Consider the following 22,561-nt stretch of genomic DNA (forward strand, 5'->3'; position numbering starts at 1 on the left):
TCTGGCTTTGGAATGAGGCTAATAATAGCCTTGTAGAATGAGGTGAAAAGTGTTGTCTCTTCCTTTGTTTTCCGGAAGAGGTTTTGAAGGATTGGTATTAATTCTTGTTTAAATGTTTGATAAAATTCACCAGTGAATCCATCTGGTCATTCATTGGTGGTGTGTGTGTGTGTGTGTGTGTGTGTGTGTGTGTGTGTTTGTATGTGTGTGTGTATCTGTGAAGTTTTCCAGTTAGAAATTCAGATTTTTCCTTGTTATAAGTCTGTTGAGATTTTCTATTTTTTTTTTATGAGTCTGTTTTGGTAGCTTTTGTTTTTCTAGGAATTTGTATATTTTATTTATCTAATTTGTTGCCATACATTTGTTCATAGTATTCTATTATACTGTTTAAAATTTCTGTAATACTGTTAGTGATGACCCGTCTTTCATTCCTTATTTTAGTAATTTGAGTGTTTTCTTTCTTTTCTTTTTTTGTTCAGTCTACCTAGATACTTGTAAATTTTGTTGATCTTTTCAAGGAACCAACTTTTGGTTTCATCAGTATTCTCCATAGGTTTTCTATATTCTATTTCATTTAGTTTCACTGTAATCTTATTTTTTATTTCTTCTCTTTGTTTTGGACATAGTTTGTGCTTCTTTTTCTAATTTCTTAAGGTACATGGTTAGGTTATTGATTTGAGATGTCTTCTTTTCTAGTATAGGTGTTTAGTTTTAAATTTTATTCGAAGCACTGCGTTAGCTGCACCTCATAAATTTTGGTATGTTGTGATTTTCTATTCATTAAGCTCAAAAGTATTTTCTAATTTCTGGTATGATTGATTCACTTCTTTTGAAAGTGTGAATTGTTTAATTTCTATGTATTTTTAAATTTCAAAGATTTTCTTCTTTTATTGAGATATAATTGACATATAACATTATATTAGTTTCAGATATACAACATAATGATTCTATACTTGTATATACTATGAAATGATCACCACAGTAAGTATAGGTAACATCCATCACTCACATAGTTACAGATTTTTTTGTGTGTGATGACAACTTTTAAGATTTACTTTCTTAACAACTTTCAAATATACAATACAGTATTATTAACCATAGTCCCCATGTTGTACATTATATCCTCATGACTTAGTTTTGCTGTTGTTAATTTTTAATTGAATTCCACTGTGGTCTGAGAATGTTTTGTATGATTTCACTTCTTGTAAATTTATTGAGGTTTATTTGTGGCCTGGCATGTGGTCTTTCTTGGAGAATGTTCCATGTGTTTGAGAAGAATGTGCATTCTGTTCCTGTTTGTTAGAGTGGTCTGTGGATGCGTTGGTTGATGGTGTTATTCAAGCCTTCTGTATCCTTGCTGATTTTTGTCTAGTTGTTCTATCAAGACTGGGGTTTTAAGTGTTGAACTATTACTGTTGAATTGTTAATTTCTCCTTTCTGTTAGTTTTTGCTTAATGAGCCTTGTGGTCCTGTTATTAAGTATATGTGTATTTATAGTCAGTATATCTTACTGATGAATTAACCCTTTTGTCAGTGAAATGTCCCTCATTGTTTCTACAGACTTTTTCTTTTTTTTCTTTAAAGTCTATTTTGTCTAATACTGATAGAGCCCATTCCACCTGTCTTAAGGTTGCTGTTTGCATGGTACACCTGTTTCCATCCTTTTACTTTGAACCTGTTTATTTCTTTGAGTCCAAAGTGTGTCTCTGGTTGAGAGCATATTGTTGGATCTTATCTTAGTCTGTTTAGACTGTTATAACAAAATATCATAAGACTAGGTGGCTTATAAACAAAAAACATTTATTTGTTATTTATAACAAAAGTGTTATAATTCCTGGGAAGCCCAGGATCATAGCACTCCCAGATTCAGTATCTGGTGAGGGCTTCCTGGTTCTTAGATGGCCATCTTTTTACTGTATCCTCAAAGGGTGGAAGGGGTACTCTCTTGAACCTTTTTTATGAGCACTAATCCTATTCATGAGGGCTCTACCCTCATGACCCAGTCACCTCCCAAAGGCCCCACCTCCTACTGCCATCACTTTGGGGGTTAGGATTTTAAAATATGAATTTTGAGGTGAAACAAACATTCAGAACACAGAAGGTCTTGTGTTTTTTTTTTTTTTAATCTACTCTCACCATCTCGACCTTTGACTAGATTATTTAATCCATTCACATTTCATGTGAATCAAGGTGTCCTCTAGGCTGTGCTTCCTTTGAAGGCATTAAGGAATAATCTGTTCCGTGTCTCTCTCCTCTCTTCTTCATGCATTCAGTCCTCCATATTTACATGTTTTCCCTGTATGTCTTCATGTTGTCTTCCTTCTGTGTATGTCTGTTTCTGCCATTTTTATAAGGATACCAGTCATAAGGTACAGGCATACCTTGTTTTATTGTGCTTCATGTTATCGCACTTTGGAGACAATGCATTTTTTACAAATTGAATGTTGCAGGCAACCCTGCATTTAGCAAGTCTGTCGGTAGCATTTTTCCAGAAACATTTGCTCACTTTGTGTCTCTGTGTCACGGTTTGCTAATTCTCCCAATATATCAAACTTTTTCATTGTTATTATATTTGTTATGGTGATCTGTGATCAGTAATTTTTTAAATTCAAGTATAGTTGATTTACAATACTGTGTTTCAAGCAAAATGATTCAGTTGTATATTTTTTCAGATTATATTCCATTATAGGTTATTACAAGACACTGAATATAATTTCCTGTGCTATACAGTAAATCCTTCTTGCTTATCTATTTTATGTATAGTAGTTTATACCGGTTAATCACATACTCTTAATTTGTCCCTCGCCACCTCTCCCTCCTGTTTGGTAACCATAAATTGGTTTTCTATGTCTCTGAGTCTGTTTCTGTTTTTTTTTTTTTTTTTTTTTTTTTTTTGCTGTACTTGGGCCTCTCACTGTTGTGGCCTCTCCCGTTGCGGAGCACAGGCTCCGGATGCGCAGGCTCAGCGGCCATGGCTCACGGGCCCAGCCGCTCCGCGGCATGTGGGATCTTCCCGGACCGTGGCACGAACCCATGTCCCCTGCATCGGCAGGCGGACTCTCAACCACTGCACCACCAGGGAAGCCCCTGTTTCTGTTTTTTTTTTTAAAAACATCTTTATTGGAGTATAATTGCTTTACAGTGTTGTGTTAGTTTCTGCTATATAACAAAGTGAATCAGCTATATGTATACATATATCCCCATATCCTCTCACTTTTGCGTCTCCTTCCTATCCTCCCTATCCCACCCCTCTAGGTGGTCACAAAGCACCGAGCTGTTCTCCCTGTGCTATGTGGCTGCTTCCCACTAACTATCTGTTTTACATTTGGTAGTGTATATATGTCATAGCTACTCTGTCACTTCGTCCCAGCTTACCCTTCCCCCTCCCCGTGTCCTCAAGTACCTTCTCTCCATCTGCATCTTTATTCCTGTCCTGCTCCTTGGTTCATCAGAACCATTTTTTTTTTTTTTTAGATTCCATATATATGTATTACCATATGGTATTTGTTTTTGTCTTTCTAACTTACTTCACTCTGTATGACAGTCTCTAGGTCTATCCATCTCACTACAAATAGCTCAATTTTGTTTCTTTTTATGGCTGAATAATATTCCATTTTATAGATATGCCACATCTTCTTTATCCATTCATCTGTCGATGGACACTTAGGTTGCTTCCATGTTGTGGCTATTGTAAATAGAGCTGCAATGAACACTGTGGTACATGACTCTTTGAATTATGGTTTTCTCAGGGTATATGCCCAGTAGTGGGATTGCTGGGTTGTATGGTAGTTCTAATTTTAGTTTTTTAAGGAACCTCTATACTCTTCTCCATAGTGGCTGTATCAATTTACATTCCCTCCAACAGTGTAGGAGGGTTCCTTTTTCTCCACACCCTCTTCAGCATTTATTGTTTGTAGATTTTTTGATGATGGCCATTCTGACCGGTGTGAGGTGATACCTCATTGTAGGTTTGATTTGCATTTCTTTAATGATTAGTTATGTTGAGCATCCTTTCATGTGTTTGTTGGCAGTCTATATATCTTCTTTGGAGAAATGTCTGTTTAGGCCTTCTGCCCAGTTTTGGATTGGGTTGTTTGTTTTTTTGATATTGAGCTTCATGATCTGCTTGTATTAATCTTTTGTCAGTTGCTTCATTTGCAAATATTTTCTCCCATTCTGAGGGTTGTCTTTTTGTCTTGTTTATGGTTTCCTTTGCTGTGCAAAAGCTTTTAAGTTTCATTAGGTCCCATTTGTATATTTTTGTTTTAATTCCATTTCTCTAGGAGGTGGGTCAAAAAGGATCTTGCTCTGATTTATGTCATAGAGTGTTCTGCCTATGTTTTCCTCTAAGAGTTTTATAGTGCCTGGCCTTACATTTAGGTCTTTAATCCATTTTGAGTTTATTTTTGTGTATGGTGTTAGGGAGTGTTCTAATTTCATTCTTTTACATGTAGCTGTCCAGTTTTCCCAGCACCACTTATTGAAGAGGCTGTCTTTTCTCCATTGTATATTTGTGCCTCCTTTATCAAAGATAAGGTGACCATATGTGCATGGGTTTATCTCAGGGCTTTCTATCTTGTTCCATTGATCTGTATTTCTGTTTTTGTGCCAGTATCATACTGTTTTGATTACTCTAGGTTTGTAATATAATCTGAAGTCAGGGAGCCTGATTCCTCCAGCTCTGTTTCTGTTTCTCAAGATTGGTTTGGCTATTTGCAGTCTTCTATGTTTCCATACAAATTTAAACTTTTTTTTTGTTTTAGTTCTGTGAAAAATTAATACTACTATTAATGAAGCTACTGTGAATATCCATGTACAAGTGCCTGTGTGGACATGTTTTTATTCCTTTTGGTTAAATACCTAGGAGATGGGTTGCTGGGTCATTGAAAGTACATTTTCAACTTTGTTAAGCAACTGCCAAATGTTTTCCAAAAGCAATTGTGCCACTTTACATTCTCATCAGCAGTGCAGAAGAGTTTTACTTCCTCCACCCTCCTGCCAGCACTTGTATGGTCAATCTCTGTCATCATCCCTTTTAATGTATGTGTAGTGATATCTTATTGTGGTTTTAATTGCATTTCCTTGATGAATGATGATGTTGAGCATCTTTTCATGTGCTTCTTGTTCTTTTGTATCTTCTCTAAAGTGTCTGTTGAAATATTTTGCTGTCCTTCCCCCTTTTTTGAAAAGACAAACTTTTTTTAAAGACTGGAAAGATGAGGTTAATGATATTGAGCACCTTTTTATGTGCATATTCGCTATTCATATGTCTTTCTTGTGAAGTGTTCAAATATATTTAAATATATAGAAATTTAAAAAATTTTACCTTTAATTTGGGGGGAAAAGATTGCTGACTTCTGCCTTAGGATATTATTAGTCAATCAGATTACAGTAAAGCAAATTTATGAACATGAAATAAGTATTTTCACAGAGAATCCAAATTGTCTTTTTCACTTAGAGCCAACTATTAGAATTACCAGTAAAATCACCAGTGGTGATTCTTATTTGGTTTGGGTGAATAGAAAAATGGCATTTTCCAACATTGGATATTTTCATATTTAAAATTATTAAAATTACCACTGGGATATTTTCCCAAATAATTTAGCAAATTACTAATAGTAGTTTTCTCAGACGAAAAGTATACCTTATATATCCTTAAGATTTTAGAAGTATTTTCATTTGATCATTTTAAGTTGTACAGTTGTAAAACCTATAAAAGAGTAGTCCTGAATGTAAAAAATAATTTTTTTCACTAATCAATAGATAGTTTTTGACTGGGTAAAGATGTTTACCATTCTTTACAAAATTAATTGGTTGACATTTCTCTTTATGTAAATAGTATAGTACTTGCTTAGTATAGAAAAGAGAAATAAAGACAAGTTGAAAGAAAAAAACACAGCCAGTCTCTCTTAAAATTTAAAGTAGAAGATTTTAAGAGACTAATAAGTAACATTCCATTAAGTGGCTTTATCATTGTTTACTTAACCATTCTGCTATTGCTGGGAATTTTTATGTTTTTAATTTAAAAAATTTTTAAATTTTTGGCTGTGTCGGGTCTTCGTTGTGGCTCGTGGGATCTTTGTTGCGGCATGTGGGATCTTTCGTTGGTGGCGCACAGGCTTCTCTCTAGTTGTGGCACGTGTGCATTGTAGCATGCGGTTTTATTTTTCCCCTCTCTCTAGTTGAGGTGCGTGGGCTCAGTAGTTGCAGCGCGAGGGCTTAGTTGCCATGCAGAATGTGGGATCTTAGTTCCCCGACCAGGGATTGAACCTGTGTCTCGTGCATTGGAAGGCGGATTGTTTACTGCTGGACCACCAGGAAAGTCCCTATTGCTGGGAATTTAAATTTGCTTTCATTTTGTTGCTTTTATAAATAATACTGTGATGAATATCTTCATGCATAGCTTTTTCCCCGTTTCATATTTTTTTGGTACAGGACCAGGCGGGATTATTTTGTTAAGAGTATAACAAACACGCAAGATGTTGTTAATGTTTTCCCACATTTGCCTTCTCTCAGTCTCTTTTCATACATGTATGTAAGTGCATATCACATATGCATATTCATGTACACATTTTTTTTCTGCAGAACCATTTGAAGGTAAGTCACAGATGTCAGGCACTTCACCTCTGAATACTTTAGCCTGCACTTCTTAAGAACAAGAAAATTCTTTTACATGGTAACCACAATATATTATGAAGAAAATTTATAATAATTTCATATTATCATGTAATATAAAGTCTAGAATCAGAATTCTCTAAATGTCCCCCAAAATGTCTTTTGTTAAAATAATCTAGGATCAAATTGAGGTTCATGCATTTTATTTTTTGGTTATTATGTCTCATTAGTCTCTTAATCTTAGAATAGCCCCTGCCTCCCCCCGACCCCCCTAAACCATGACATTGATTTTTTGAAGAGTTCAGGCCAGTTGTCTTGTAGAATGTCCTACATTCTAGATTTTTATAATTGTGTTTGTCCTCATAATTAGGTTCATGTTACATTTTTGGCAAAAGTACTTCATAGCTGATGTCATTTGCTTATTGCATTATATCGGGATATGTAGTGTCTGCTTGTCCCACTGTTGGTGACCTTACATTTGATCACTTGGTTAAGGTGGTAGCTACCAGATTTTCAGTTATAAAGGTGCCTTTTTCCTTCGTAATTAATAATCATTTGTGAACCTAATTATCTGTTTGCATTGTGCTGACACCAAGGTGGCTGAGCAGTGATGGGAAAAAAAATCACAAAACACAGTATGTTTATGCCATTATAAATTTGTGGTTATTAACCCTACTGGATTCCTCAACTTCAAGATAATCCTACTGTGTTTCTCTAGTCAGCTTGTGTTCCCCCTCTCCACAGTGATGATTTGAAACCTGTTCTCTCCTCAAGCCTGTGTTCTTTTACCTTTTGTATCACTTTGAAAAAATGATCTTGGTTTCTGGAAGAAGGAAAAGGGGTTCTTCTCCCACCATAAACCAGCACAGTGGAGCAGTTAAGAGTCCTGGCAACAGAGTTGAGAGTGTGTGGCTTTGGATCCCGCTCTCACCACTCACTCATTTAACTATGGACTTAGTTATTAATCATTCTATTCTTGGTCTTCTCAGTTGCAGAAGAATAATTACCATTATACTTCACAGAGTAGTTGTGAGGATTAAATGAAGTGTTAATCATTGTAGAGGTCTTAACATGCTTCCTGGTGTATGGTGCATGTTCAGTAAATATTAGCTCTTTTTATGCTATTTCTTAAGAAACTTAATTATAAAGTTAATTATACTGTCTCCTGTATCTTCAACCTCTCCTAGTCTGTTGACCTCTTCCCCTAAGCACTGAAACTTACACAGCTATTTTCTATCTTAAGCTAACTAACCAACCAATAACTAACTAAGAAGACCTTTCTTGCATCTCACATTTATCTTCAGCTCTTGTCCTATATCCCCCTTTTGTAGCTGTTTGTCAACTGCCTACATTTGCTGTGTCTGTGTCCCTTTTCTTCTTTCCCATTTCTGCTCCCACCATTCCACTAAACTATCCCTAAGCACCATTTCCTCTCTAAATTCATTATTACCCTTTTCTCTTGGTGTTTTCTTTATTATTCATAAAAGATCAAAGTCATCTTTTAAAAATACAGCTCTGGTCTCATGATTCTTTTGTTAAAACTAGGGGATTGATATTGTTGTTGACATTAAAGTTTCAAATCCTCAGTATAGTCCACAGGGTCCTGCCTAACTGCCCATCTTTATCTTATACAAATTTCCTCTTCACTTTAAGCACTTGAGCCAGGTAAGTCCTTTAATTTCCTTGAACAAGCTTTACTTTTGTCTGAGCATTTACATTTTGTCCTCCTTTTTGAACCACTCTCCATTTTCCACTTGTTTCCTTTGGATAGTATCAGCGTAAATGTCATATTCTCAGTAAAACCTTCCCTGATCTGGTTCAGAAGAAATGCAGCACCTGTATTTTCTGTTCGTATTGCTCATCACAGTTGTAATTAAATAACTAATCGGGTAATTCTTCTTTGGAATGTAAGCTCCATGAAGGCAGGAACTGTAACTCTTTCGTTTGTTGCTGAATCTCCAGATTCTACTAGTACAGTTGTTTTGCTAGAAGGTATTTGGTAAGTATTTGTTGAATGAAGAATGAATTATTATTCATTCATAGAAATTTCACTCATCTCTTTATTCTTTAATGATAATTCTAAAATCTATAAACTTAAAGTATTTGGAGTTTCAGTGTGTTCTATAGAGGTTCCTCTGAAGACTTCTATCCCGCTTCTTCCAGATGATCTGAAGATACAGCCCCAAGTGGCTGCGGCAAACAAGTGATTTCTTTGAGCTCTGTTTTATATTAAAAATACACGAACACTTTGCTTTCTCTTTCTTAATATTATTAACATTTGTTAAACAAACAGTGCCTAAAACTGGTACTAGGGAATAGAATAAACACTCTTCTGATCACACATTTCCAATTCTTCCAGCCATTCCTCATTTGACATTGTCTCACATCTACTTGGTAGCCTGTTCACAGTCCTGAAGAAACTATATTTCATGGTTCTAGAACTGAACACAGTTCTTCAGGTATTATCAGCACATAGATATGTTGAATGAGTAATGGGCAAAATGTAATGAGGCAGAGCTGGAAGTGTTTGGATTTATCAGTTTTACTTTTGAAATTTTTGTAGGTACAGTAAGTGTTTTAAATTGACATATTTTTAGAAATAAGGTAAAATTAAATTTATCTTAAGACTGTGTAGGGTTAAGATTGTAGATGTTGTACTGTTATCCTTAGTTTTAATTATGTTTTCCAAATCAAATACTAAAACAAAAATACATTTTTAGTGCAGAAAGCGGTTGCCTCTGTGACATGATGTGCAGATGTGTGTTGTTGTTCCACTTGTAGTGTGACCAAGCACAGATTGGTTACCAGCAATCCAACAGCTGTACGTGTGTGTGACCACAGATGTAGTATACTAGATAGAATTCTGAAGAAAGTCCCAATTTAAGTGAAATGTGCTTTAGTTTTTCATGTATATTTGAGAATGATTGGCATATTTTTTACTTTTGATATTTACTACTCTGGTTAATTTCTTGAAGGACTGAATTTAGAATTCCTGGAAGTTTTCATTTGTTATAATTTGTGATGAATTCATGTATTATATAATGTTTAGTACTGTATGTATTAATTATTTATGTGTGTAACAGGCAACTCAAAGTTATGTTGACGAATGTCCTATGGACGGATTTAGGACGAAAATTCAGAAAGACCCTACCTAAAAATGATGCTAATTTATGTGATGCCAACAAGGTGCAATCAGACTCATTGCCTTCGACATCTGTTGACAGCCTAGAGACATGTCAAAAATTAGAACCTCTTCACCAAAGCCTTAATTTATCTGAAAGGTATGTTGTTCAGTATTGCTTTTGTTCAACTTACCGCAGTTGAAATAATTTAAGTCCAATAGTCTTCAAAATAAGATTGTTGGAAATGATCTTTAAGAAAATCTGCATATACAGGTGTGACTCCCTCAAATCTTAAAGTTGACAATCTTAATTTACAAAGTTAATGATTCTACATTTCATTAGATTGACATAGAATTATTTTTAAAAACAAGTATTCTTAGTGCATTTAGCTTAATAATTTGATTCACATGTACATATTTTTAGAGATTCACATATGATATAAAATGAAGAACTAGATATATATAGATGGGTAAGGACCTAGATTAAATATTTTTTGAAAGGTGTGTTAAAGATGCAGAAATAAAACAGGTATGTATATCTATCTGTAGATCTTTTAAATTTTCTGCATCTTTAACATACCTTTTAAATATTATTTAACCTGGGTCGTTACTACTTTGACGTTGTGAGCTTCCTTGTATTTTACATGCGTTTTTTTTAAAAAGGAGATGATTTTGAAATATTACTCCCAGATTTTTGATAATAAATATGCGGTTTAATTTTGAAAACTAACAAGTTTTGTTCTATATTTTTTAAAAGAATTATATATGAAGTTTGGGGCTAAAAATTAGGAATTAGCTCTGGGAATTTGTCATCTGTAACATATTAATATTTTCAATGTATTTCCACTTATAGTTTTAACCCTTAAATGAGTATTTTTTAGGGGAGGTATTTTGCTTTCAATTAGCATATCCTGTCATTAGCTAGATGGTGCTTTGGTTATTTGGTCTGTAATCTGATAACGATTTGTAAGTGCTTTAAGCCAAGATCCAGTGAAAACCTGTTAACTTTCAGCACAATTATTTTAAATATTAAAGAACTCTGTCAAAACATCTGAACATAGTATTATGCATTAATTGTATTTTTAAAAAGGACACTTTTTTTTAATACATCTTTATTGGAGTGTAATTGCTTCACAATGCTATGTTAGTTTCTGTTGTACAACAAAGTGAATCAGCCATATGCATGCATAGATCCCCATATGCCCTCCCTCTTGCGTCTCCCTCCTACCCTCCTTATCCCACCCCTCTAGGTGGTCACAAAGCACCGAGCTGATCTCCCTGTGCTGTGCGGCTGCTTTGCACTAGATATCTATTTTACATTTGGTAGTGTGTATATGTTGATGCTTCTCTCACTTCGTCCCAGCTTACCCTTCCCTTTCCCCGTGTCCTCAAGACCATTCTCTATGTCTACTTCTTTATTCCTGTCCTGACACTAGGTTCATCAGTACCATTTATTTTTGGACTCCATATATATGCATTAGCATATGGTATTTGTTTTTCTCTTTCTGACTTACTTCACTCTGTATGACAGACTCTAGGTCCATCCACCTCACTACAAATAACTCAACTTCATTTCTTTTTATGGCTGAGTGATATTCCATTGTATATATGTGCCAAATCTTCTTTATCCATTCATCTATCGATGGACATTTAGGTTGCTTCCATGTCCTGGCTATTGTAAATAGTGCTGCAGTGAACATTGGGGTGCATGTGTCTTTTTGAATTATGGTTTTCTCAGGGTAAATGCTCAGTAGTGGGATTGCTGCGTCATATGGTAGTTCTATTTTTAGCTTTTTAAGGAACTTCCATACTGTTCTCCATAGTGGTTGTATCAATTTACATTGCCACCAACAGTGCAGAGGAGGGTTCCCTTTTCACCAAGGACACTTCTTTTAAAAAAGGCAAAAACATAAAAAGCTATGTAACAGGAATTTCCGTACTAGATCATATCTGATGTAAATTTAACTTTCTAAAGCACCCAAAATCTTAGAGTCAAACAACTTAGCTTCAGTAATTTATGAAGCAGTTTGCTCTCATTGTCCTGGAGTCCAGTGTTTTTCCTCCTTAGTACAGGTGAGCTATTCCCTTACTGTGCTGCTAGATCTAAATAAAGGGGGCTAAAGGAATGACCCTTCCAATCCCTTTGATTCTCTTGAAAAGAAGCTTTAGCTCTCTTCCAAATGACATCTGTCCCCTCATCCCATATCTGTCCTTTTTTCAATTAGATCAGCATGATTGGAAAAGTGTAATGTTTCATTCTCTTGGAATAGTTTTTTCACCACAAGTTGTTAGCAGCTAGATTATGTGTCCATGAAATTTAAATATAATGTGAAGAGTCCCAGTAAGATTCTAATTTGGTTTTCACTGTGTGTGTGTTGTTCTGTTCACTTACTGGGATGAACTACTAGTTAGTCCAGACTTTTTCCCTCAGCTCTAGGTGTCCTAAATTTAACTTGTTCCAAAGTGGATCATCGTCTTTGTTCTCAGACTTGTTCCTATCTCTGTATCTCCTCCCTGTCTGAATATATGACTCCTCTTTACACTTAGTTCTTCAAATTAGAACTTGGAAATTGTCCTGGCTCCTCTTTTTTCCTTATCCTTTTTATCCAATCATTTATCATGTCTAGTTATTTGTACCTCCTAAATCTGTCTTGAAATGATCTTTTCTTCATCTTTATTGCCACTGCCTCAGTTCAGGCCCTGATAACTTTGTGCCTTTATTATTAGGATCGTAATTTGATTGGACTTCCTGAGCATAGTCTTTTTCTTCTAGGTTATTTCTCTGTATTGTTGCTGAAGTATTCGTTCTGAAAGGTAGATGTTACTTGTCACTCTCCAGTTTAACATCTTTCTGTGGCTCCACATAAAGTTTAGGATAAAGTTCAAATTCCTTACCTTGGCATACAAGGTCCGTGATGATTTCACCTTTGACTACCTCTAGCTTTGTGTATGTCCACTCTTCCATATTTATGCTGTGCTTTAGATTTAGGAAACTACTGGTAGTTCACTGAATGTATAATGCTGTTTTATTCCTCTGAGCTCATGCTTTTTCTCTTATCTTGGGAACAATTCTCCTTTTCCCCTTTACTGATTTATATTGAGCTCATTATATTTAACATTGAGCTCATTTCTTCTTTGATTCCACCTGCCACATCTGCATTTGATCCCTTTCTTTGTCTTGCTAAGCAGCCTGTTCCTGTATCATAGCACTCATCACACTATACTGTGATTTTTAGTTTCTCTGCTTCCCTGACAATAAGCTTCATGAGGGCGGGGACCCTACATTTTATTATTTTTTTCCTTGCACAGTACTGGGCACATACTAAACGCTCAATACATGTTTGCTGACTATAAGAAAGAAATTGCTTCTCAGCAGAGTTACATCTTCAGTCTCCTTGATTGAAATGTCTTTTCCTCCATCAGAACCAATTATCTGCTCTGTAATTTTGGGGACAATCAGGAGAAGAGATATCACAAGCTTCAAATAAGAAAATTGGAGAACTGTTTAGGGTATAGCTTTAGTTAGATGTTTTCTTTGTGGAGCTTGCTATCTAGACTAGGAGACTGAGACTTTTACATGATGCTGTTTGTCTTATTTTCATTTTACTTAGGTAGGATTTCATTATTTCAGAAAGATGAAAGAGAGAAAAATTTATTTATTTATTTATTTTTTGCGGTACGCGGGCCTCTCACTGTTGTGGCCTCTCCCATTGCGGAGCACAGGCTCAGGACGCGCAGGCTCAGTGGCCATGGCTCATGGGCCCAGCCACTCCGCGGCATGTGGGAACTTCGCGGACCGGGGCACGAACCCATGTCCCCTGCATCGGCAGGTGGACTCTCAACCACTGTGCCACCAGGGAAGCTGTATTTTTAGTTTTTAACTTAAAGTTTAAATATTGAGTAAACCAAAATTACTCATTCATTCCCAGAAATGTCATTTTTTTACTTTTTAAAAATTTTATTTACTTATTTGTTTTTATTTTTTATTTAAACTTTTAAATTTTATATTGGAGTATAGTTGATTTATAGTGTTGTGTTAGTTTCAGCTGTACAGAAAAGGAGTGGCATTTTTTAGAAATTTTATGTGCGTTCTAGGATCTAAAGGTAGTGATCTAAGTAAGTTGCTTTTTAATGAAGATAGTTTAGCCTTTTAATTTCCGGATAAAGTTGAGAAGAAAAACAGAAAACACATGATACCAATCAATCTTGTTAAATAATGAAGAACAGGGTCAAGAGTTTTAGAAATATCAAATTAGCAGTATGTGGGATGCATACATTTCTTTTTAAACAAGTAAACCATATTTTAGTGTAGGTTTTATCTCCTTATGTGGTTCATATCTGTTTTCCTGGGAGAATATTTCCAGATCCTTATCAACTTTGGACATTAGGCAAGAAAGAGCCTAGTGGGAGACATGTGCAAAACTTTTGAGACGGTAAAGCATCTTTCTCCTGTTTTCATCTATTGGCACCAGAGATTATTAGAGAAATATTGACACAGTGTAACTATATTCTGTTAAAAAAAAGTTAGTTCCTGGTTCTTGGAATTCCCCTAAATGGCTTAATTATATTTATTCATGTTTTTCTTAAGTTTGCCTATGTTTGAAGTTTTAGAAAATTATATATTCCAGATATTGTGGTGGTAAGACTTTCTGGACACCCCGGTATTCTTGTAACCTTAAGAGTTCTTTAAGCCAGTAATGTTTTAGTTGAGTGATAATATATTCACTTAAAATATAGCTTAGTAAAAGAAAAGAGCAAACTTAGGAAATCTGTGAATCTCTTTAAGAAAGTAATTCAAAAATGAAAAATTTTTTTTCTTTGTAGCTTAAGAAACTGATTTGGAAAGTAATATTTTGAATTATATCATCTGGGATAAGAATACATTTATAGGAACCCTAAAAAAGACCCGGTGCAGCCTAAAGAAAGAAATGACCATTGTTAACCAAAAAAAAAGAAAAAAAATGTTTTGATCAAGAAAAAAATAAGTTACATAGCACAGTTTTAGAAAAACATTCATCTAAATTACAACAAAATAAAAACTAAATTAGCATTGTAATTTTTTTGCTTGTTATTTGTAGCTTTATTACCAGATGTAATTGTTATCTTTCAACAAGGGTTCCATTTCTTTAAAAATTTGCTCTTAGCATCAAGTATGTCTTATTAGCTCTTATCAGTTTTTCAAAGTTTTTCCCCATTTATTAAATTATTTCAATCTTATATTTACCTTGCTACCAATATGTGGGGGAGGAACTCACAATTTGTGATTGAAAAAATTAAGAACCAGAGAAAATAACCATGTAAAGACACAATCAATAAATGATATTACTTCTCAGGCCGATATACTTTCTGTTTCATCTCACTGCATTACAAAATTTGTTTCTCCTTTGGTTTAACATATTATATGTTGAAGTGTGATTTCATAATATTAGTAAGTAAAGTTAAACAAATTCTGTTTTACTTACTGATACTATGTGCATACTTGGGAAAAAATTGGATGGACTGTGTGAAATGACATTTTTCAGTCCTTCCTTATATATTGCGATAGTATGAGAGATGAAGTATACACCTTTATATATTTCTTGTGAAAATTCAGAATCTTTTGAAATGCTGGCTAGCCCTAGAATTTCCATGGCAGTGCTAATTTATAAGTTGTACACCAAAAGACAGTTTAGGTATTATGAACTTAGTTATTACTTTATAGATTTGTTTTCTGTAAGGCTTTCATTACAGAGCTCTCTGTTTCTTCAAGGTACACAAATTACATAAGTTGAGAATAGCTGATGAAAGATGTTTGGGCTATGGTTAGTGTTATGAAGAGCTAGGTGTACTGTAGGCATTGCTAACTATTTAACTGTATACTTTTCTAATAAAATATTTTCATTAAGATTGCAGAGCATGATGAATTATGACAGTCAAGCACTAATTGAAAAGATAATTTATAAGTTTGAGCAAGACTTCAATAATAGGAAAATTAAAGTGAGCTTCCATTTATTGTATATTTACTGTGTGCCAGGACTTGTGCTAAACTGCTTTACATCTATTATTTCATCTAATCTTTATAATTTTTTAAGGTAGATATTATAATTCTCCCCATCTTTGAGATGAGGAGATCAAAGATAAGAGGTATAAATTATGGTAAGTAACTTATCTAAGGTTATATAGTTACTAGGTGCTGAATTCAGAACCCAACCTTATGTTTGACTCCAGAGTCCTTGGTCTTAACCTCTGTGCCATACTGCTTTTCATTCTTTTGACCTTTAATTTTTTAATAAGTAGGTATTGGACTTTATTACATATTTTATGTGATGTCTATTAACCTTTAAATATTCTACTTACTTAAAAAATTTTTTTCTTGTGGCATTTGTTCACATAGTGGTAGAATGCTTTCTAATTGAAAGGTGTATCATGGTAGACATGCTGAGATAGTTCCCTGAACCTTCTGATAGCTTCAGAGGCCCTCTAGGGCTCTTGTGCTTTAGAAATGCGGGTTCTACTGCAGTTTGGTATATAATCTTTTCAAGTGGTTTTTGGGTGAATTTTGACATTTTTCTCTTCTAGGAAAGACTTTCAGCTATTTGTTTAGCTTAAAAATTCTCATTTATCCTCTAAGATTCTTTTTTCATAGCTCTGCTTTTTCTTCCTTCAAAATCTAGCAGCAAAACAAACCATAAAAGAATAGAATGATCATTTATTATTCAGAAGCTAATTCTAATCTTTATAATTTTTCCCTTTCATTGCTGATATTTGTATTTTTTGTTGTTGTTGATTATTCTCTTCAGTACTTTTTATAGGACTAATCTTCTATGGACTCTCTCTCTCATATTTGGAGAGACAGCTTTTTTTTTTTTTAGGGACTCAACATTTAAAAACACATTTAAACATACTGTAGTCAGGCATTTAAACAGAGGTACTAAATTATAGCTGATATTTCTTTGGTATTTCTTCCTCTGTGCCCCAAATTTTCTCTTTATAAACACTACGGTTCTTGGATTATTTTCATTATGAGCCACATTTTAGAATTCAGTAATGATAGGGGACCATAAAAAGAGTGTATCATCTGCTCTTAAAATGAGCTATCAACTAGTATATCAGATTCTCTCATCTCTTAAAAGTAAGTAAAATTTTAATTGTGCCAAACTATTTGGAAAAAAATAGTTCTTACCCAATAAAATTCTCTCTTCTAATATTCCTGCATTTTTCCTAAAGCATTGAGAACTGTAGTTGAGTTTTCTTTAGTGATTTATTTCACAGCAATTCCTAGTGTGAGGTCAGACAGAAGAAATCTTGAGACTCCTTACTGGTCCTGTATTGTCTTCATTCCTACTTCAATTCGAGGATTTTAAGAAGGGTTCTGTCAGACATCAAATATACAAAGCAGACAATAATAAATAGGATTCTTAGAGATTTAAATCATGAGGGGAGATAGAAAAATATCTCTGTCCTCCTCTCCCCACAGTTAGTGGTTGTACTAAATGGCTAACTTTCTTTGCTTTCTTCCTTCACTCGAACTCTGAGTTCAGAGAGTTGTATTTACTGCTAGCCTTGTTTTTAGATCATATACTGGTTAATCAACCCAGTACACTTTTTTGTGGAGGTTGTTCTGGAAATGGATATTTTTAAAGTTTCCTGAAGTATCTACAGAAAAGCTCAGTTATCTTGATGCTGTGGCAGGTTAGTATTGAGGATGCAGTGTAATGGGATAAAATTAAAAGAACCAAAAGATAATTGGCCAAGGTCCTTCTTCCAGGAAGAGTTGCTTATACTTGGGCAACCATTTAACTTTTCTGAACTTTGAGTTCTTCATGTTTAAAATAAAGAGAAGGCTAAGTTATTTTAAAGTTCTCCTATGAGCTGAAATTTTACATTATCTGGAACATAGTGAAAAGAACACAGTGCCTCTATGTAGTGAAAATAGAGTACCTCTGAGAACTACAGCAGATGTAACAAAGTACAGGGAAGCTCACATTTTTTTACTTAAACAAAAGTACTCTGGCCCTTTCTAGGTGTTATGTATTGTCTCTCACAAAAGGTCAATAAAGTGCTTCAAGTGACATATGGGTAACAGTCAAGGGGGACATCTAATAAAGAGGAGATAGGAAACTTAAAAAATACACTAATGTGAAGTAAAAAAATCACAATAATTTGGCCTGGGCCAGTCAATTCAGGACAGATAGTTGCCTTGAGGGCATCATTGTAGTGTGGAAAAGAACATCAGTTGTTTATAGTAACAACTGGCTAACCAGGAGAAGATTAGGCTATCCTCTTCTGTTTAAGGATGATATGAAACCACCACTTTAAAAAAGTTTGGAGTGTTAAAAATTACACTTTACTAAACATTTATTTTGTTGACCCTTTTCCCTGGTGCTATTATATAAAGAGTATTTATTACCATCAGTGTATGTGCTGTTTCACTTAAGGACTCTATCATTACCATAGATACAATCTGAATGATGTCTTCCTTATTGGATTTAGCATTTGTCATTTACCAATTATGAGTATTGTTATTTACCAAGGACCTTTCTGTTGAAGGAGAATAAAGATTTATTGAATTGGTTTGTAGTATCTGTGTTTTTAATAACTACTGGAAAAGCAAAAGCATTTTTTGAGAAAAACTGGTTAAAATTTTAAACAACCCCAATAGCATCCACTAAGTACAGTTAAGCCATTATAGTGGCATGCCAATCTATGCCAATTTATAAGATACAAGTATTTCTAGAAACAAAAAAAAGAGTGTTCATCCAACATTTTGAGTTTTTATGGGCTGATTTCTAGGGTGATATAATTCTAATAGCTTACTTGTACTGAGTTGAAAATGCTTGAAAATTCAACTTCCTAGAATTTTTTTTACTGCAAATTTCAGTACAGTACAGTGTTTGTTATTTTATATGACAGGATACCCAGAGTTATATTGACGAATGTCCTGGGAACGGAGTTAGGAAGAAAATACATAAAGACCTCACCTGTAACTGAGGCCAGTTTGGGTGATACAGACAACTTGCAATCAGAGCAGCTTTCTTCATCATCTGATGGCAGCCTAGAATCTTGTCAAAATCTAAATCCTCACAAGAGCTCCTTTTTATCTGAAAGGTATGTTTAGTGATAACTTTACTCAAAATAAATATTTTACTTATTCTCATGAGCCTTCCTCTATTCTTCCCCCACAGATATGTTACTGCTAAATGAGAGGCAGCTGTGCTCTGATGGCTAGTATAACTTTTCTCCCCTGGTGGCTGGAACGGCTATTGGAACCAACAGTCCATAGCTAATAATCAGTTTCAGACAGTACCGGTCACTCTACTTGTGTTTTGGGAAAATGGAGGCAGACTCTTAATGAAAATTTAGTTACCTATTTCAGTTTATTTGTCTGGTATAATTGAAATTCATTCTCCTGACATCTGTCTATTCCTTCGCCTTCTTTGTCCTATTCATCCATCTGGCTTTCTCTCTATCCATCCATCCATCTGTCCGTCCGTCCATCCACATCCATCTTTTCTTTTTTTTTTTTTTCTTTTTCTTTTTGCGGTACGCGGGCCTCTCACTGTTGTGGCCTCTCCCGTTGCGGAGCACAGGCTCCAGACGTGCAGGTTCAGCGGCTGTGGCTCACGGGTCCAGCCGCTCCGCGGCATGTGGGATCTTCCCGGACCGGGGCACGAACCCGTGTCCACTGCATCGGCAGGCGGACTCTCAACCACTGTGCCACCAGGGAAGCCCCCCTCCATCTTTTCTTATTCACTATTTGTATACTCATATTCTAGAACTGTACCTGGCCATTAAATATCTGCTGAATGAATGACTGAATGCATTCTTCACAAAAAATGGCCTGAGATAGCTGAATTCCATTAACAAACATGGCTTACTGTACTGATAAGAGAAATGGAAATCAGCAGTTGCTTTTGTTTTAAGCTTTAGCAAAGGCTCATTTGGGGGCTGTAAATAAGAAAAAAATTTGCAGTAAAAAGCTAGGGGATGTCAGTTAGTAAATAGTACTAGATCTTTTAACTTTCATTTACCGTGAACTTCTCTATTTTATTTTCTGCTTTCCACCAGTACAATAAATAGTTTTGATCTGAGTGAAAAATTATTGATCCAGTTTTAATTGTCCCTCTACCCCCAACCAAAAGGTAACTTCTGGTTTGTATTTCTCTTGTAAGCCTAGTTACATTAAAGAGTATTTATGGTTGCCTTTTAAAATATCTATAACAAATTTCTTAATTTCTAACACATTCTGTTTTTATAAACTCTGTTTATTTCTTATGAACTTAAAAATTTTATGAATTTTTCTCCTTTTGGAAAATATTTTGTGTTTCACTTAGGTTCTACTTAGTAAATTCTCAGTGACAATTTTAACTTTATACTTTTTATGAATTTGCTGAAAAAAAAAGCTCCAGTGGCATTATCCAGTTACTAATAAATTTAATGTAGAATCAGAGATAGTAGAAATGCATTTATCATTTTGCACTATAAGTGTTTATATTTGCCTCCTGTACTAGACCATGAGATCCTTAAGGAGAGATCATATCTTATTTACATTTATATCCAGTGCTTAGCTCAATACATATTGAATTTTGTGCACTTGGGTTAATGTTCATGTCATTTAACCTTGATCTTTGGTTTCCTTAGTTGTAAAAAGAGAAATATATATATATATATATATATATTTTTTTTTTTTTTGCGGTACGCGGGCCTCTCACTGTTGTGGCCTCTCCTGTTGCGGAGCACAGGCTTCGGACGTGCAGGCTCAGTGGCCATGGCTCACGGGCCCAGCTGCTCCGCGGCATGTGGGATCTTCCCGGACTGGGGCACGAACCCGTGTCCCCTGCATGGGCAGGCAGACTCTCAACCACTGCGCCACCAGGGAAGCCCAAGAGAAATAATTTTGAATAATGTTTCTAACCTTACAAAATTGTGTATAATCATTTTAAAATCTCACTTGTGAGAATTCTTTATGAAAATAAAATACCATACAAAAAATTATTATTGAAGATACTTTCTGTAGAGAAAGTCACTTATGTACTGTTCCCATGGAATTCAAATGACGTGAGTGCACATTCATGCTGTTATGAAAAATAGCACTATTGTGAGGATTCTGTGAAACTATCAAATTGTAATCTATACTTTTCAGGCTTTATACCAACCTGGGGCTAAGGTTTACTAGTAACAACTCTAAAATTTCTGGCTCTTTCTAAAATCTATTCAGTGAGAACTCTCCTAAGGTCCTTTCCAAATAGTAAGGAAATTTCCAGGTGGTATTTGATATGGACTCTGGAAATTCATTCTTTTCGTGGTAATATTCTTTCTTTGATTCTTGCATTTAGAATAGGCATAGACTTTGGAGCCAGATGCCTGGATTCAGATTTTAGCTGTACTGCTAACATGCTGACTTACCTTGGGCAAGTTACCTATTCTATCTTTAAAACAGGGATAATTATACACACCTTATAGGATTATTGTGCAGATTTAAGGAGATAACCTATGTAAAATGCCTAGAACTTGATAGGTAACCAATAAATGGTAGTCACAATTGCCACAGCCATACTAGTATTACCATGTGGTTTAAGGAGTACTGTACTCCTTAAACCAAACTAGTTCTCTCTTCCCTTAAAATGAGTTCATTTTGAGGAGAATCCAGAGTGCCCCATAAATTTTAAGTATGGCCATATCATCACTTCAGTAGATATGCCCCATTAAAACTAAATACAGGATGAATACAGGATAGGCTCGAGGAGGGGACTCTTGTAACCAACCTCCTCCTAGTTTGCCTGTCTTAAAATCAGAAAGAGTAAATAGAAATTAGATCTTCTCAGAAGGAAACATGATGTTCTGACATTATTGTTACTGTTCTATTATTGTAGAGAATGTGGCCAACTTTGTTACAAAGACAGAATGTCAAGTAGCAACTAGAAGTTGGTGGGTTGAAGAATGGGGGCTATGGCTGAAAACTGAGGAGGTTTCCTCTGAAAACCCAATGCTTGTGCCCTTGATGATACATATGAAAAAATGTTATATGAAGGCTAAAAATCTTACTTTAGCCTTAGCTTGTCTTTATTGTTCAGAGCTGTTATTACCAACTTTAATGACAGCCTGAATGTAATTATATAGGAAAAAAAGTCTTGTGTTTTATGCCAAAAATAAAGGATTAATAGAAAACACCAAAAGTGAATAGGAAATTTAAATTGAAATGGTCATCTTGAAGTAGCATATTTGCTTTTTCTAGATGCCAATTTATTTTAACATATAGATACTTAATTATTAACCTTTATACTATTCCTATAACAAATTTTAAGTAATATTTATTAAGTCTTTAATATGATATTACACTGTGATAAATGCCATACCTGTATTAACTCATTTAGTACAGACTTGAATTGCAGCTCAGGCAATTTGCTTAACTTCTCTTTCTCTGTACCTCAGTTTAGCCCATCTGTAAGATAAGATAATAATACCTAGGTATGCTGGAGGAGTAAATGAGAAAATCACTTATTATCTTTCAATTTGATAACTTTTTACATCAATACATAGAGATCTATTTTATCTTCTTTTACATATATTTACTTCCTTATGGGTGGACATTTAGGGTATTTTTCATTTTTTATCTGTATAACAATGCCATAATAAATGGAGTTATCCTTTTTTATAAATTTATTTTTTTAATTTATTTATTTATTTTTGGCTGCATTGGGTCTTCGTTGCTGTGTGTGGGTTTTCTCTGGTTGTGTCGAGCAGGGGCTACTCTTTGTTGCGGTGCATGGACTTCTCATTGTAGTGGCTTCTCGTTGCAGAGCACGGGCTCTAGGTGCTTGGCCTTCAGTAGTTGCAGCACACGGG

At 34.8% G+C, this 22,561-nt stretch overlaps 1 protein-coding gene across 5 annotated transcripts in view; it reads left to right on the top strand.

Moving 5' to 3' along the window:
* Nucleotides 1–22,561, top strand: part of SENP7 (SUMO specific peptidase 7) — a 171,048-nt gene that overhangs the window by 74,561 nt on the left and 73,926 nt on the right. For 3 of the 5 annotated variants that reach the window (XM_082654076.1, XM_082654074.1, XM_082654075.1), the window contains 2 exons: nucleotides 9,699–9,896; nucleotides 18,629–18,823. The exons of 1 other annotated variant lie outside the window; for it this stretch is intronic. In XM_082654076.1, coding sequence (XP_082510202.1) covers nucleotides 9,699–9,896; nucleotides 18,629–18,823 — 393 coding nt within the window. The remainder of the gene's footprint in view (nucleotides 1–9,698; nucleotides 9,897–18,628; nucleotides 18,824–22,561) is intronic. One more of the 5 variants, XM_082654077.1, reaches the window with a different exon arrangement.

This window comes from Grampus griseus (genome assembly GCF_964374135.1).
Source record: "Grampus griseus genome assembly, chromosome: 5".
Classification (NCBI taxonomy): Eukaryota; Metazoa; Chordata; class Mammalia; order Artiodactyla; family Delphinidae; genus Grampus; species Grampus griseus.